Genomic DNA, 17,629 nt, shown 5'->3' with positions numbered 1-17,629 from the left:
CTGCATACACAAGCAGCTACATTTGGTAAATTAGAGCCAGTCATCACAGACAGACATTATCAGGATATAATTAAAACCATATACTCAGTCAGGAAGCAGCTGAACTATTAAAGGTGAATAACAGCAGTTAATTTAGCAGGATTTTAAAAGTTATACAACAGCAGAGCTTCGCTATTTCTGGCCTGCTGCAACAGGTGTGGAAGAGTCTGATAAACAATAGTTTTTAGCACATGTCATGTAAAAATAAAAAAGAAGGGGGCAAAAGGGAAATCTCAAAGGTAATCTCACACATGAGTTAACATGAGATGAGTCCTGCCTCTAAACAGGAAACACAGGAGAGAGGTGGACACTGAGGAAGAGCTTTCATAGTCCATCACATCAAATGTTAGCTTTCAAGTTCTATTTTTGTTTGATTTTTTTTCCTGCACACACCTACTGGCTGTACCCAGACACATGCAATCTTGTCAGAGAAGTGGAATTTCTGAGTTATTTTTTCTCTGCTTAGTGCAGCTGTACATTTATTTTTATACTGGCAGCAGATCAAGAGTAGTTGTAAACTAGAGTTACAATAGGGAAAATGAAAGAATAACCAACGGACTTAAGTTCCTAATTTTAATTTTAGCTAACTATTTAAAGGTCGTGTTTACGGTTGGTGTTTGTCCCAGCTGTCACAGGGTACATCCTGAACATGTCACCTATCTGTCACAGGGCTAACAATGAGACAGACAACCATTCATCCATCCATCCGTTTTCCTCCCTTTATTCCATTCAGGTTTGGGGGGGGAGGCTATCCCAATTGTCATAGAGCGAGAGGCAAGATTCACCCTGGTCACGTCGCCAGTTTATCACAGAGAGACAACCCTTCGCATTCCCAAGTTCACCAATTAGCCAAAAATGTGTGTGTTTTGGACTGTGAGAGGGAGCCAGATTATCCAGAACTCTGTACAGAAATATCCCAAGCTGGCAGGTGAATTAGCCCTAGGACCTTCTTGCTATGAGGCAACACTGCTCTCCACCACATCATCGTGTGGAGAAATGGATGGATGGATATAGCTTGAAGCTTAGTATGCGGGTTTCCATTAGGAAAGCTACTACAAACCCATTTTACCTGCATTACATTGCATGCTCAACACTAAAATAAAATGAAAAATGCCCTTAGTTTTAGTCATTTCCTGAAGAAGCTGTGGGTGCATATGTATTCATTGAGACTTGTCTATATATGAGAGTTGACCATGTTCACAAATTGTTGCATGTGTACTGTTTTACCTGTTCAGAACTTCTTAAACCAGCCATACAAATATCAAAAACTAAACTAAACTAAAAATGAGGTTGAAAAAAAAATACATAATGGAAATAATAATAAAAAAGAATTAAAATTAACAAAATTTGCGGGACCTTTCATTCAAGCATGAATGCAATGATGCAATCATTGTCCAGAATATGACTAGCCAAAGCTGTGCAACAATCATTTCAAATATTTTCCAGTTCTCAACTGGGTACAATCAATCAGAGTACATAATGTTTTACATGTTCTGGGTTTTGATGGTTCATTGGGGTATAGGAAAAAACACACACACACTAAAATCTCCAGACTGGAGTGCTTTTAATAGAGCATCAAGTAGTGGCTCCTTTATGATCCCGTTATGGGAAATATAATACCTGCATGGAGAAGTCAGATCGAGAGTGCTGATTGAAGTGGTTACATGTTTCCTGCACTTTTGTATTCTTTCTCAGGGCAGCCAATCACTCATCAGCGCTGCCTTACGCAGAAACAGATGCCCACTCAGACCTCTCAAACATAAGTGACCAAACAAAGCAGCAAGCAAAGAGAGGGGCTTAAGTAGACTCAGCACAGGTGCAAACAATAATTAATCAGCACAGGTGTTAGCACTGAGCCTAATTAACTCAAGACTGCTCAGTGGAGAAAACACAACCGGGAAGGACATTTAGTGAAAGAACACAGCGAGGCGCAAATGTTTGCTTTTCCCTGGTGTTTCTTTTTTCTTCTTTAGTGTTTCAGGTTAAACTTCAGGCTGCATGAGACAATCCTCTCACATGGAGCTCAGTCAATATTCCTCGCAAGAAAATGAGCTTGAAGACAGAGACACTCACAGACAGGAGTCAGGATAAGACCACATCAATCAACTGTGTAAATGTTCGTTTGAGTCTATCAGCCTCAATCCCCTTTCTGCTCAATCTATCGTTTATAATGAGTCTGGAGATGCATTCAGTGCAGCTGAAATCTATGGCATCATTGGAAGAAATGGGGCTTCAATACACATGAATGTTACTCGAGAGAGTGACAAGAAATCAGAAAACTGTTATGAGTTACTGGGATTGGATAAACAGAGTATATTGTGTTTGCTCTGTTAATCATACCACATGCATCACAGGTAAAACAAAGTGATCTGCAAACAGGAAGTCACGGTTTACTGCTGTGAATAGGAAATACTTGTAACTATACTGTGCATCCTCTGGGCTGCTTCTGTCATTGCTGCTGGGGTATTAGAGTCTATGCTTCAATGTGTTTTGGGTCTTCTGTAGGAAGGAAACATCTGGCAGCGGGTATTTTCCCTCTGGAAGATGTGGTTTTTATTCCTGTGAAGTTTGTGTCGTGATGTGGAAAACTGGTCTCAGCAGGCACATCGTGCGCATTAACAGGAGGGGACAGGAAGACTCCTTCCTCCAGCCCTAAAACCTGCTGCCACATCAGACAGCTGTGCCTTTCCAGACCCAAACAGTCAGCTGCAGCCATTGTCAAGAACATGAGATTAAACCCTTATTATGTCACAGGCCACTTTCCACCCTGATAACATTCTTAAAAACGCATTTCCACCATGCATTGTTATCTATCATAAATCTAATCTCTGAATACTTTGGTGTCAGCAGGAGGAAAAAAAGTAAATCAAATCGGCTCGGTATTTTATTGCAGCACAGTAACAAATTGAGCTGAATCAAGTGTATAAGGGCAATTTTTCTTTATTTTCAATCAAAAAGGTATTCTTCATCATGATGTTCAGTTATCTTTTTATCTAGAAATCAAGGCCTAACACCACAAGAAAGTAACAGTGTAACGTAAACAACTTTATCAAGAGGATAAGCACTTTTTTTTTCTTTAAAACTTTAAAGATTCAAAGGAACAATAGACACAGACATACATTACAGCTATGGCATTAGAAATGATTCTGTTTCCGGGTTTGATAAGGACAGGGTTTTTTTGTTGTTGTTGTTGTTGTTTGGTACAAGTTGTACCATATGACAGAAACTCTCCACTAAACACAGGGATGGGTGTTTTTATTGGAATCAGTAAAAAGTGTTATATAGATGTTGTTATTGGCACTTCTCCACCAGACACCAAATTGACTTGGACTGTATTTGGAAACAAAATGTTGTACCATGTTCTTGTAACACATTTACATATTTTGGCCCCTTATCCACCTTTATGGTTGTTTTAGAATAGCAAAAGAGGAATTTCGGCACACGTCTAAAGTGCATGATTCGATACAGTTTCACTCCAATAATCAAATTTAAATCAACTTGGTTGTTTGTTTTGTTTTTTCCAAACAGGAAATTCTTCCCACCCTCATATGACTTTAGCCCTGTTTTGGCCCCAACTCAGGCGACCTACAATTATCCTATATGGGGATCTCTTCTTGATCCTTTAACATGGCAGAATCAGAAGTCACGGTCCCAGCCAGAGAACTCCTCTTCTGCCTTCGTCTGATCAAGAGGGAAGCGATCAAAGTTGATGTAGCAGGGACCCTGAAAGAGGATGAAATGTTAATGAAGCTCATCAAACAGCCTATCCCGTAATCTATTTCTAATCAGTAATATTAAGCACTCTTAAATCCCCTCATTTTAACAAAATTCGGCTAGTGACGAAATAACACCCACATAGTCCCAATGAAGCAAATTCAACATTTTTGGGGAGTTGATCATTTATTTTAAAGAAGCATTTACTTTTGAATGAAGCATTTAGTAAAAATATTTTTAAATGTTCATTTGAAAGCATAATCCTACAGTTTTGGTTTTTTTTTTTAATCTTAACACATGACTAGGAAGAGGATGAGGACAAGAAGAGCAAGAAACTGGAGCAACTACGATAGGCTAATTTCCTTTCTGGGGCCAGTAATGATATGAGGGTGAAAAACTTAGGGTTGTTTTCCATTTGGACTTTCTATTTTTTCATGTTCATGCAGTGTGTAATAACCTTTCAGACCCAGGTTTTGTTAATATAGTCTGAATACACAGTGGGTTTCATGTATCAAAACGTTCTTTAGCCACTGCGAAAACCAGTAATATTTGTTCCACACAATCCTGCCTGCGGTCCTTCTTTTGTTTCACTTTCTCTAAACATAAAAAAAGGTTCTGCTTTCCATGTAAGAGTAACACTGGTTTGACTTGCCTTGCGGATAAGCCGTGCTGTGGGAGCCTCAAGCTGACCCACACGCAGCTTGTGCCAGTTCATACTGCTGAACCACCTGAAGGTAAAAAGGGAGATTTTGTCATTACTATTACTATTATTATTATTAAACATGGTTTTATAATCATAAAATAATAACAAGGTAAAAAGGCTCAATCAGCAGTGTAGAAACATAATCTATAAAGACAAAATCACCATGCTGTTTTTCTGTACAAAGAACTTTAGACTGCTAATCACTTCCCTATTTTTCACATAGTATATATTTATTGTAGTAAATGTACTCACTCTATAGTAATACCGCTATAATAATTACGCAACATCGTATGTGCTATGCACTTGAGGTGGAAAGGTGCATAATGTTTATCATTACAGATTAGTAAATGTATAAAATTACTGTTGCCTGTTCAATATAGGCAAAAATGCCTTGTTGATGCCAAAGGTCAGAGGAGAATAGCTGACCTGCTTCAAGTTAGATAGGAACTCTACAGTAAATCAGATAACAACTGGTTACAACCGAGGTAAGCAGAAGAGCTCAGGAAACTGACATTACAATTCACACCAAAATTGGATGATGGAAGTTTGGAAAAAAGCTTTCTGTTCTCGATTTCAGATGCAACATTTGTATAGTAGATTCAGAATCTGGCATAAACAACGTGAAAGCATGGATACATCTTGGTTGTACCAGTGGTTCAGACTGGTGGTGTAGTGTAATGTACTACAGTACAGGCAGCAGTAGGTGACCAAAGAAGAGAGTTTTGCCATGGTTACCTGTGATGCCGGATATCTTTGATCCCATTTTTGGTGTTTCCTAATCTCTGACCAGGCCGAGGTCTGAAAAAATGCATCATTCAGAGAGAAGGCAGTTCAGAAACTGCTTTTGGTTTCATGAGCTTTCATTTTTCAAGAGGTGTGTTTTATTACAAATATATTTCTATATAAATACAAATGCATCTAATGATGGAATGCTTTCTTTTTCAGACATTTTTGTCATTTTTCATTATTCACACTGTACTTTGAGGCACTGTGGCATTTCCAAACAAGAAAACTCACCGACCAGATTTTGGGGGATTTTTAGTTTTTTTTGGTACACCTGCTTAAGTGCTTGTGAATTCTATTTCAAATCAGCCAACGATATGGAAGCAAACCAATGCATTTAGACGTGCAGTTCAAGCTGAGCATCAGAATGAGGAAGAAAGGTAATTTAAGTGACTTTGAACGTGGTTGTCGGTGCCAGACGGGCTGGTCTAAGTATTTCAGTAACTGACAATCTACTGGGATTTTTTCTTACACATCCATCTTTAGAGTTTACAGAGAATGGTCCAAAAAAGAGAAAATATCCAGCGAACGATAGTTTTGTAATAATTTTGTGTTTAAACCAGGTTGTCAAACATAAGGCCCGGGGACCAGAATCGGCAGACTCCAATCCAGTCCACTAAAAGGCATAAATTTAGAGACTTTTAAACTTTTAATCTCATCAGTTTTACAGCTTATGATAAAGACCTTCCCTACAGCCATCCATACTATACTTAAGTAATTAAATCCACTCTTCTATAGAAATATCAGTTTTTACATTGAATTCACAGTCAGCAAAAACAGACAAAAACACACATTGACAAACTATATTGTATACTTACGGGACAGTGTGTGCAGTGAACTACTAGATATAGTTTTCTGTAATTTTACACATTTCATTGGTCCAGCCCACTTAAGATCAAACTGTGGCCCACGATGTGGAAACTACTTTGAAATCTCTGTTTTAAATGCTAAAGCCTACCTGACTATTAATACTACCCATGTCCATCCCTTTAACACCTCAGTGTACCAATTTTCTCATGGCTGCTTCTTGCAAGCTAATATGCAATAATGTCACAAACCTCAAATCATCTCAAACTGATTACAGTGAGTTCACTGTGCTCAAACGGCCTCCACAGGTACCAGATCTTAGTGTAAAAAGCTCTTCTGGGATGTGGTGGAACAGCAGATTCACATCATGGATGTGCAGCTGACAAATCTGCAGTAACTGTGTGATGCTGTCATGCCAATATGGACCAAAATCTCTGAGGATGTTTTAAGCACCTATGCCACAAATAAGACAAAAAGGGGTCTAATCTAGTATTAGGATGGTGTAGATAATGAAGTTGCCACTGAGTGAAATTTTCATAAGGTCTAATTCCATTTTTCTTTTTTGTACAATTATCAGTGACCTATATGAAAATGTAATCTATGTGCTCTCAATAAACTCAGCTGTTCTTACCTGCACAGTTTACTGATAATGGACTTGGCTGCTTCGCTCATATAAGGTGCATAATGGAGCTCCCCATCCAAAATTTTGGCATAAATCTTCTGGGGCTCTGAGCTTGAAAAGGGAGGGCTGACCATTTGAAAACAGAAAAAAAACGTGTTGTTAATAAATGTTTAATTTTTATTGAATGGTATTAAAAAGACTGAAACCTGAAATTGTGAGACACTGAGCTCTGAAAAAGCCATACAGTGCTGCTGCCATCTGCTGGTAAACATTAAGGTTATTTTATGTCTCTGTTGGTTAAAAAAAAAAGTATTATTATTATCATTGTTATTACCTTCCCGCCAATAGTTCAAAAATCAGGATGCCAAGAGACCAAAAGTCAACTGCAAAGTCATGTCCCTGGTTCTTGATGATCTCTGGAGCCATGTACTCAGGAGTACCAACAAATGAGTAGGTTTTCTCGCCCCGAACCAGCTCCTTTGCAAAACCAAAGTCAACCTGGATGGTGACAAGCACCCACACAAGAATCAAATGTGATGATAAAGTCTTCATTAACTGAAATTCACATTAAAAAAAAGTTTGTTTGCTTTAGAAACTTGTTTACAGCTAAAGACGCACCAGTTTGACGTAGCCCTTCGCATCCAGCATCAGGTTCTCAGGCTTTAGGTCTCTATACATGATGTTCTTCTTGTGGAGGTAAGCATAGGCCTCCACCACGCAGGCAGTGCAGAACACAGCGACAGGCTCGTCAAAACGACCTCTAACATTCACAAAGATGCAATAAGTTGGACAACGGTTTTCTTAAAAATTTCTGTAAACTTCCATCTGCTACAGCTTCTACAAAAAAGTATGTATTTTAACTTGGGAACTCCAAATATAGAGCATGATTTCACTTTTCGTCTTACACTTCTTTGAGTTTGGTCCAGATTTCCCCACCACTACAGAACTCCATCACCATGTAGATGTATCGTGTGTCTTTGAAAGCTCCATGAAGTCTAGAAACAGCGAGAGCAGAAAACATTTTCAGGTGCTCTGCGCTCAACCGATGGATTTAAAACACTGCAGTCCACATATCTTTGATACCTGACAATGAATTCACACTGCACAGCTTTAAGGATCTTCTTCTCAAACAGCATGTGCTCTTCCTGTCTCTTGGCAACAATGTGCTTCTTGCTGACTCGCTTCACGGCGTAATATTTTCCATGGGGCAGGGTGGTCATCTTAGAAGAGCAAAAACAGTCATCAGTGCTAAATATTTTACAACCCCAGTTCCAAAAAGAGTCAGGACAATGTGTGAAATGTTTAAGTTCTCATGTCAGGTAACAATGTAACAAAGTAATATGGTTGGGTATAAATCGAGCATCTTCGACAGGGAGAGATTCTCAGCAGGGTAGAGGGGCAGAGGGGCAGTTCACAAGGAGGATGGGGTTCAAGCGCTATCATGGAAAGAGTAAGCCATACATGAACAACATCCAAAAACACCAGTTTTCTGCAGGACAGAGCTCATTTAAAATGGATAAAGGAAAAGTGAAAAACTGTTCTGTGGTCAGACGAATCAAAATTTAAACTTCTTTTTTGGAAAACATCCTATACTCTGGACTAAAAAGGAAGCAAATTATCCCAACTTTTTCAAGACACATTGCAGCCATGAAATTCAAAACAAGCTAATATTTTTTTCTGAAAGTCGTACATTTCCCTATTTTTAACTTTTGATATGTTTTGCTTCTTTTATATCGTGATTAAAATACAGGTTGTGAGATTTTCAAATTATTGCATTCTGCACTGCATTTCACACAGTGTCCCCACATTTTTGGAACTGGGGGGTTTGGATTTACTGCAAATGAGAGAAATATCCATATATGTTAAAGTACATAAACGTTTAGTGGCTAATGCGACCGTAACTAAAATGAGGGGTTAGAGCTGAGCACAAGTTAGCTGAACAACAAATTATAAATTTTTTCTGACTGTGGGAGTAATTACCTTTAGCAGTTCACAGACTACCTTATACATCACATCAGTGTTTACAGTAGGCTGACAGAGCCTCTCTTTACAACAGCAACTTCCACATGCCAGTGCAGGGTAAACATAGCTATAATTATTATGTCCTTTTTCCATTTCGATAGCTCAAACGGTTGTGACACATGGGACCATAATACATCATCCATTATGACTGTGTTAACCCTGTTCTGGTGTGGTGGTGAAAACTACCTCTGTAGTTTCTACCTTTCTAATAAATGTTTAAAATATATATATATATATATATATATATATATATATATATAGTGTGTGTGTGTTTTTAAACCCAGACAAGATGCACAACTGACCAGCGCCACACGGCCAAATCCTCCAACTCCAAGTGTGACAGGATCTCCTTGATAGCGACCCTCCTGATAGAAGACTGGAACCAGATCCTTCAATCTCAGAGTGGAGCTGGGGCTGAGAAAGAGTGGTGATTTTATTTTAATTTTTTAGATTTGTTTTCACTAATAACTGCTTATTGAGCTTATTCTGGTGACTGATTGTTGGTTTTGTAACATATTTTAACCTTCACCTTCAACAGCCCCTCACCTCAACTTTTCTGGAGGTTGCGCCTCCTGCATCACTTTGGAGCTGGAAGTGAAAATAAATTTGACAGGATATGAGCAGGAAACTAACTGGGGCAGTCTATTTCACCTCCACGTCACACTCTCGGTAAGGTGGAGGAAAAAACAAATTGTGGTTATGCAATCAACAGTGCTTTTTTTTCAATACATACTCATCAAAGAGTTCCAGGTGCTCTACGGGAATTGTTTCTTCAAATACCCTAAACAAAAGGCATCATTAGTCAAGCTGTGCATCTGTAAGCAAGTGGGAAAACACAACAGACAGCAAACAGACTGTAAAGCAACCGAAGAATTGTCCTCTCCAGGAGCAACAGCTGTCACTGCAGAGCCTGACCGAACACACTATCACATTCGGTTACTGTCGGAATTGAGTGCTGGGTCAGACTCACTCCTTGTCAATGGAGAAGCAGGTAACAGGGCCGTCGGCAGTGCAGGTTGCTGTCCTCAAGACCTCGCTGCAAGACAAAAAGCATTGCCAAAATTCAAGTCTGTGGAAATGCAGTGAATACAGCTGCAGAAAGAGAACCTCATAGAGATATTTTAATTGAATAACATATATTAGCAAATACTAATATGTAGATTAAAAAATATGCAATGTGAAAAAGTACTGCATTATTTTGAGAAAAATAATTCCCAGTGAAATTGCAATGGTGCTGCATGTCCTGCAAATTAGAGGCAGACAATCCAATATCCTCCTTGTATAATCAAAACAACCTCTGTTATTCCACCAGAGGATCACACACACACACACACACACACACCCCCACACACACACACAGTGTTTCTGTATGCATGCACCTCTACTGACAGCCACAGCAATAAATTTGCTTCAATGGCTCATTTGCATCTTAGCAGAACTGCGCAATTTAGGGAAAAACGTGATGTTTCCGTCACCAGAGAGCATTCGGAGGATAATCTGAAGAATCTGCAAAGTAAAAATGTCACAGCTGACAGCAGCTGAGGAAGGCGCGAGGAGCACATCGTGCTGCACGAGGCTCTCGCAAATGTCCTCAGGCATGTGTTGTGTCTCCATGGTTACCGTATGAGGGCCTGTTCCCCGAAATGCTCCCCTTTTCCCATCCTGCGAATCTGCTTCTGATGACCGTTCACGTTCTTAGTCACCAACACCTGAAGGGGAAACACGCACACAGGCAAACAAACGGAAAGAATAAATGTTATGCACACAAGAGAAATATGGGTTTGTGAAATAGGCTGGATAAAAACTCTGGGTGTGACTGGCCAAAGACGCACGTTAAGATATCGTTACCTCTCCTTTGAGGATGATGTAGAATGCGTTTCCTTCTGTTCCCTCTCGAACTATAACATCTTTGTCCTGGTACTTCACCTAGAAGAGACAGAATTAAAAATAATATTAAGAAAAATGTGTACTTTCAGATTCACTCCAAGAGCTGAAAGAAAACATCCTTGTGTTCAGTGTATTTGATTCTGTTGTGTCGTAGCAAAAAAAGACATCGAGGTGCACACCTCCTCCATGGAGTCAATGATTTTGGACAACTGGACATCATTCAGGTCCTTCAGAGTGTGGGCCCTGAAATGGCAAGTGGGAATTTAAGAGAAAATTAGAAATAGGGGAAGCATTTGCTGCATTAGTGCAGCGAAAAATACCAAAACTGTTATGATAGAGTTACAAAGAGAATCCGAGGAGTCGGGATGAAAGTTTTATCATGGCTGCTGAGTCTAGAAACTCACGTCTTCAGGAAGCCCATGAGCTGTTCTCGTTTCTTCTTGGACTTGTTGGTCATAATGCTTCTGTAGGTCTGTCGCTCCATGCACCACAGATGCACAGGTGTCTTTGCTGCAATATGAGCACACAATAATAGAGATAAAAATAAACAAAAATAAAAAAGAGTAGTGGACTCAGTTAACTTTGAAGCATATTTTACGATTAAGACATTTGAACTCTTGAATTAATTTAACTACAACTGTAACAAAAACTGATTGAACCTTTAAAATTATTGGGGTTTGGTTTGATTGAAAATTCACAAATACTGTTCAGATGTAATAGATGAAATCTGAAATAAATGACATAAAACCATAGCCAGATGCACTCTATTACCATCGCAGAACTCATATGACAAAGTGAGATAAATGAGAGACAAGCTTGCTGCAGATGGGAGAAAACTGCCTTCCCACGGGTGGATTGCATTGTAAAGGGATGTACTTGAACACACTGTTTTTTCTACATTGAATCAGGCACCTTTGTTACAAAACTACTGTGACTAAAAAGCTATTATTTTTTTCTGTCACTGTTATGTTAGTTAAGTTATGTTATTGTTTTGGTTTTGTCACATTTTACATTTCATTGTCCGAAAAAGCTGCTACCTTTCATAGCACAAGGCATGTTCATTATATCAAAATGCGACTCCAAGCGTTTGTGATAAGCAGCAACATCCTCCTTCACATGTTTTCTGCATCCATTTTGGGGATTTTGGACAACCAGTCCCAAAACCACACTAAACCAGTTTCAATCAGGATACTGTTTGGGTCCTTTCAAAATAAGAGTTTCTTCTTTTTCAGAAGTGTTATTGTTAGTCAGTTTGTTCTCCCCTCAGTGACTATAATGTGTCCAAATACCAAAGCAAACTATGATATTCTCCCCACCATGCTCTAGAGTTAGGTTGATGTTTTGTTGTTAACATGCTGGGCAGTTTTCCTCCAATGCACTGCTATGTATTTCTGTCAAAAAGTTCATCCATTATCTCATATGTAGAACATATGTGGTCATATATTATACATACATACATGTCTCCACATAAATTACATTATACTATATAATACAATCACTACAACCCTCTGCAAAACCCTCCAGGAGGCATCATTATACAGGCTGACCTTTGACTGTTGCTGTCCTTTTGCAGTTGTACAGAATCGCCAGCTCTCCAAAAACATCACCACTAGTAAGAGTTCGGAGGTCACGGCCAGACTGGCTCACAGAAAGCTCACCAGCTATAAAGAAAGGGCAAAAAAAAATAGATATTAAAATTTGCTTATTTGTGAAATGATGCTGTAAGAAGTTAATAACCCAGTTTTAAAAATCTTCCGTATATACATGGAGCAATCGCAGATAAAAAGACAGACATTCATACTAAGGTGTGTGCCTACCTGCCACAATGTACATGCTGTCTCCTTCAGAGCCTTCCTGAATGACTTCATCTCCAGGATTGAAGTGAGATACCTTTAACAGGTCCACCATCATGGCTATTTGCTCATCATCTAACCGGCTCAGGAAGTCATTCTTCTGGATAGCTTTGACAATTAGGCTCGTCTCACTGCCGATAGAAAGTTCAAAGAAGTCATCTACAACATACAAACTGGGTATTATATAAGTTGTTGGAAAGGTGCTGATGCTGACCTGACATTTTTCTTCACCCTCGCCCGTTTAATCTCCAGGTTCTCCGGGATTGGTTCTGAAGCTATGACAGCTGCACGGCTCTTCCTGACCTCAGGTTCAATCTCATTACCGGTCTGAGAGGGAAAGTCTGTAATAGAAACAGAAACAAATGGATGGTTACAGATCGCCATTAGAAATCGCATCAATCATGTGTGTAAGTAGATAAGTAGATGTGTCCCTGTTCTGTGTTCCCGTGAAGAGCTGCTTACCGAGATCATGATACTGAGTCTGCAGTTGTTGCAGGAGTTTCTCTTTCTCGGTGAGTCGTTTTTCTGTGAATGTGAAGAAAAAAAACACATATTAAATGTGCAAAACACATTAAAAGTGACGATTTCTGTGCTTTGTATATAAAAGATGGATATGGGTCTGAAACATAAGCCAAAGTAAATTCTCTCTAATGGCCTGCAGGGATCCACTCCTCTGAATGCAAACGTAATGAATCACCCTAGAATGACCCTAGTTGTCTCTTGATTTATGACTTCACTAAATACCTTAATAGTGAGTTTATTTTATGAATCACCCGTTTCGAGTCTTTGAGTCACATACTGATGTCACTTTTGTCAATTAAGATCACAATCAAAGACAAATAACATAAAGCATACATTGGGCATGGATACATTTATGACTGACAAGTCATAAATGTATGTAATGTCATCCATTCATGAGTATATAATGTCATCCACTTATCAGCCTGATCCATCTCTCATTGTGGTTTAAGCCCATAAACCAATGAGTAACTGCATGGTTTTCTACATGTGTACTCCGTGTTTTATGTACAGTGGGGCCATGCTAATAACTGATCCATGCTATTAACTGATCTCTGGCCATGATCAGAAAAAAAAAGTCTAAAATTTTAGTTGCATCCCTCCAACATTTTACACTCATCAGTCACATAATTAGGTACATGTTGCTAGTACTGGGTTGGATCAGAGCTGTCTTAATTCTTCATTACATAGATTCATCATGGTGCTGGAAACAATCCTCAGAGACTTTATTCCATATTGACCTGACAGCATCACATGATTTTGTCACATGTCATCCATGGCATGATTTTCCCATTCCATCACACCCCAAAGGTGACCATGCGAGACATTTCAGTACAGTGAAACTCTCATGTTCAAGTAACCAGTTTGAGATGACATGAGCTTTATGACATGCCACATTAGCCACCAGAGGATGGACATGTGGTCATAATAGGATGATAAGATCTAATACTAAGGCACCCAAAGTGTGCCAAGAAAATATCTCCCATACCATTACACCATCATCACCAGATCATGGATCCATGGTTTGATGTTGATGTGAAATGTTGACCATCTACCATCCAAAACAAGCAGCACAAGTGGAGACTTATCAGACCAGGGAATCTTCTCTAATCCAGTTTCTGTGAGCACATGAAGCTTCCTGTTCAAACTGCTTCAGCCGTTTGTCTTGACCATGTCTACCTGTCTAAGTTCCACTGATTCCACATCTTAAGTAAAAGTCCTGTGAAGGCCTCATTCTGGTTCTCTAAATTTGAACTCAACCTTCAGAACTTTAAGAGCTCCACCTTTAATTCATGTGTTCGTATATATCCCAATATTCACCTCAATGAACCTGCTATTGCACAATGAAGTCTCTACAATATTTAAAGCTTATATAGTTATTGTTGTACTCACCTAGGTCCTTATTTTGCCTCTGCAGCTCCTTGTTGATCAGACATTGCTTTTCTAGCTGCTGCTTCAGCTCCTCTATTTGCTTCTCCATAGCTACAGCGGGAATAAGATTTTTTTTAAAAGGAAGATTTATGGGAGAATTTCATATAACAGGAAAACAAGAAGTTGTATAAATTATGCACCTGAACACAGACATAAAATGTAGCCCCAGTTGTTGTGATATTTGTGGAAACTCCTACACACAAAGCCATAAAGGGTGATATTTAAACTGTAACTGTGTTGATACCTTTTTCTCAAAGCACTGAACCCTACTTCACTGGCAGCACACAGCAAGAGCCCTGCTGAATAATGCAGACTAATGATGGACAGTCAACGGGGTGCTTTCTGAGTGCTGTCACACCCTGCCAGCATTTGCTGAAGATCTGTTACAGTTTCTGTGACTGATAATGACACAAAACCTGTCAAAGCTGTATAAAAACCCCTTTAAATGATAGATCGCTTTTTCCAGGCTTTGCGTTTATATGCAGATTATTTATATTTGCTGGTTGTGGGTTGTTACACTAATGTGAGACATAAAAAACCCTGTGACTATGCATAAGCAGGTCATATTAACTGACAGATTCATTAGCACTGCTGCATGAGATTAACAATGAAGTTAACCACAAGCCAGATCCAATACCTCTCTTAATCAAGGTGACCTGTTTAAAGAACCTCTGCAAACAAGATTCCTTTTCTGTTTTCTTTTTTTAAACACTCCAATCAATACAAACACACTTGGATATGTGCCCATTTTACTAAACACACAGTAAAAACCCTGGAGAGGCTGTTTGCCTGTGTTCACGGCACACATCGTATGACCCCAGGTTACTGCTGCCTCACCCTGAACATTGGACAGGCCTAAGATTAAACTAAACTCATAAAGTCATTTAGTAAAACACCAGCAGAATGTGACAGGGAAATATAAACAGCTCCTGTTCTGCGAGGGAGCATGGGCACTTAAAAAAGACATGTACAGCGGCCTAAACTAGATATTTTTCCAGGGATTTCAGTACAGAAAGCGACGTGACTGCAGTGCACATAGCTCATAAATGTGTTACAGAAAAGAAAAAGACCTTAATGGTCAGTTTACACAGATCATAAAAATATGTCCCTACATGCTTACTTGAATATCAGATTTGCCTCAGGATGGTTCGTTAAATTGTCACCAAAGCACACACTAAGACAGAGCCGTGCACAAACACAATTTGTAAACTTTCTAGGAACTTGTAGCTGTTGAGAAAGACAATCTGAGCTGATTGAGATGATAACCTTTAGTGCCTGCAGGCTGACACTCAATGGGGGAAATTGCTCAGTTATTCTTCAGCCCTGGGGCAACTGATAGGTAGGTGGCTGTATTTCTGTTTGAATATTTGCTGTTTCATTGGTCCATGTTTGTTATTTTTGTTACAATGGTAAAAAAAAAAAAAATCAAAAACAAAACAGGTTATTATTTAAATACTGAATGAACTTTAAAAGTGAGCAACATTCATTTAACATGCGTATATTCATATATTCTGTAAATGATCCTGGAGGATCCCAGGAAACATGATATTAAAGCAGACAACGCCAAAAAAAGGAGAGAGAAAAAGAAAGAAAAACAGATATTTGTGTCTGCTTTTCAGCTGCACGCCAGGAACATGATGCCAGCTACCATTATACTGACACAGCCAGCATACAGTCCACTTCATACTGCTTCATTATTAATTCATGGCCATGTGTAACTACAGCTGAATTCTCATAAGATACTCTGTAATAGAAACCTGGAAGGAAGTCATGTGCTTTGTCTTTATTAGGCAGCCTTTTCTCAGATATGACGTTTTGTTAATCGTTGTAGTAAATCAAAAACCAATAAAACTTAAGCTGAACCAATGCTGATCTGTACTTTAAACACAGCGGTAATATATTTAAAGAACCGATAAACGCCTGAAGGCGGCCTGTCTGACCTAATCTACAACTCTGAGACACTATTTGCATAGACTGAAGCCACACTCACCTGCAGGCATGGTGTGATCAGCAGACAAGGTGATCTAATGTCCTGCCTATGAAGGCCGCATGGATCACAGGAGCCAAATAATCACCTTGAGCTGCTCAACGATATCCACTTTTCCACTGCAGAGAAGTTTTTTGCTTTCTGTGCAGTTTTTCTGACCTGCTTGAACCCCAGATGAGCTACAGACTGGACACACCTGAGCAGACACACCGCATGCAGCCTGCAAACTCTCTATCAATACTCCTTCTTCTACTTTTCCTGCCACTGCATACTTTCTCAGCTTACATTTCCCCGTCTACAGCTTTACTATTTTTACTTCTCTCCAGCTCTCTCTCTCTCTCTCTCTCACTAAATCTTTCCTTCTTTTTCTGTATCTATCAATCTCCACGGCTCTGGTGTTGAATCATTAACCATAACCTGAGGCTCCTCCTATCACACCAGGTAGAGGAATACAGGCAGCAGGAGTACGAGAAGGAGAAGAAGAGGAGGAGGAGGGAGGAGGAGGATGAGCTGGAGAGAAAGCTGGGCTGTAAAAATTATGCTCAGTTGAGAAAACACACAGCTAAAGTGTGATGTTGCAGCACGTTATTCATCCCGAAAGAACACATCGGGCAAGTAGAAGAAAAGCGTACCAGGGTGCTTCTTTTATACCTCATTCACATTATTTTGTTACCTTAAAAAAAAACAGGAACTGATTTGTGATTACTGTGACGTTTATTAGCAGTAATTGTTTCTCACTGACGCAGATGACAGAGAAGTGAGGAAATTAAAGTGGGAGCACAAGCAAACAAGTCACTGCAAAAGCTGCCACAAAGCTGAAGTAGAAGCATAAAAGCTGCACAAGTCCTCACTCTTCTACCTTCATATTTTTGTCTTTAGAAAGAAAAAATGTGTTCGCAACAAGCACCTTTCTTCCAAATGGCTGCATTCACATAAGAGCTGGGGTAGTGTGGAACTATTTTAGGGTAGATTTTATCTGCCAGATTCGGAAAGTGGCTACTCCTTCAGGTTCCTGTTTTTCCACAGAGTAAATGCCACTGAATGTTTTCTAGGCCACAAATGACTCTAAATGAGGTTAGAGGGTTAGCATTGTGACAAAGGGCGTGGGCCTTTATTGTTCACAGTTAATTATTGATATCTTCCTGGTTAATCTGCGACATTAATGACTCGAGCGCTCAGAGATTAAAGGCCTCGGATTTCAGCGGTGCAAGTGAAGGGTAACTCAGTGACAGGCAGCATATGGGTTATAACATTTTTCCACT

The 17,629-nt window shown here is 39.4% G+C and overlaps 1 protein-coding gene across 1 annotated transcript; it reads right to left on the bottom strand.

Annotated features, from left to right (window-relative positions):
- Positions 1 to 3,675: 3,675 nt before the first annotated feature.
- On the bottom strand, positions 3,676 to 16,422 carry prkg3 (protein kinase cGMP-dependent 3). The gene is made up of 22 exons (XM_085373409.1): positions 16,371 to 16,422; positions 14,342 to 14,431; positions 12,893 to 12,955; positions 12,645 to 12,771; positions 12,395 to 12,561; positions 12,125 to 12,238; positions 10,982 to 11,087; positions 10,757 to 10,820; positions 10,539 to 10,616; positions 10,311 to 10,399; positions 9,661 to 9,726; positions 9,424 to 9,471; positions 9,237 to 9,278; positions 8,993 to 9,104; positions 7,752 to 7,888; positions 7,574 to 7,663; positions 7,287 to 7,428; positions 7,003 to 7,166; positions 6,678 to 6,794; positions 5,192 to 5,254; positions 4,406 to 4,481; positions 3,676 to 3,762 (listed from the first exon to the last, which is right to left on the bottom strand). Exons 1-22 carry the CDS (start codon positions 16,378 to 16,380, stop codon positions 3,676 to 3,678), a joined length of 2,052 nt encoding a protein of 683 aa, XP_085229535.1. The 5' UTR covers positions 16,381 to 16,422.
- Positions 16,423 to 17,629: the final 1,207 nt, after the last annotated feature.

Source organism: Diplotaxodon limnothrissa, linkage group LG15 (genome assembly GCF_057381915.1).
Source record: "Diplotaxodon limnothrissa isolate DT_005_m linkage group LG15, D_limnothrissa_male_GT1.1, whole genome shotgun sequence".
Lineage (NCBI taxonomy): Eukaryota > Metazoa > Chordata > Actinopteri > Cichliformes > Cichlidae > Diplotaxodon > Diplotaxodon limnothrissa.
This window is presented reverse-complemented; position numbering and strand designations above follow the sequence as displayed.

Excerpts from the sequence above, each read along its gene's own strand:
- prkg3 (XM_085373409.1), bottom strand. Across the intron at positions 10,821-10,981 it reads CTCATGGGCTTCCTGAAGAC|GGCCCACACTCTGAAGGACC; the intron begins GTGAGTTTCTAG and ends TTGCCATTTCAG. Across the intron at positions 9,472-9,660 it reads TGCTTCTCCATTGACAAGGA|GGTATTTGAAGAAACAATTC; the intron begins GTGAGTCTGACC and ends CCTTTTGTTTAG.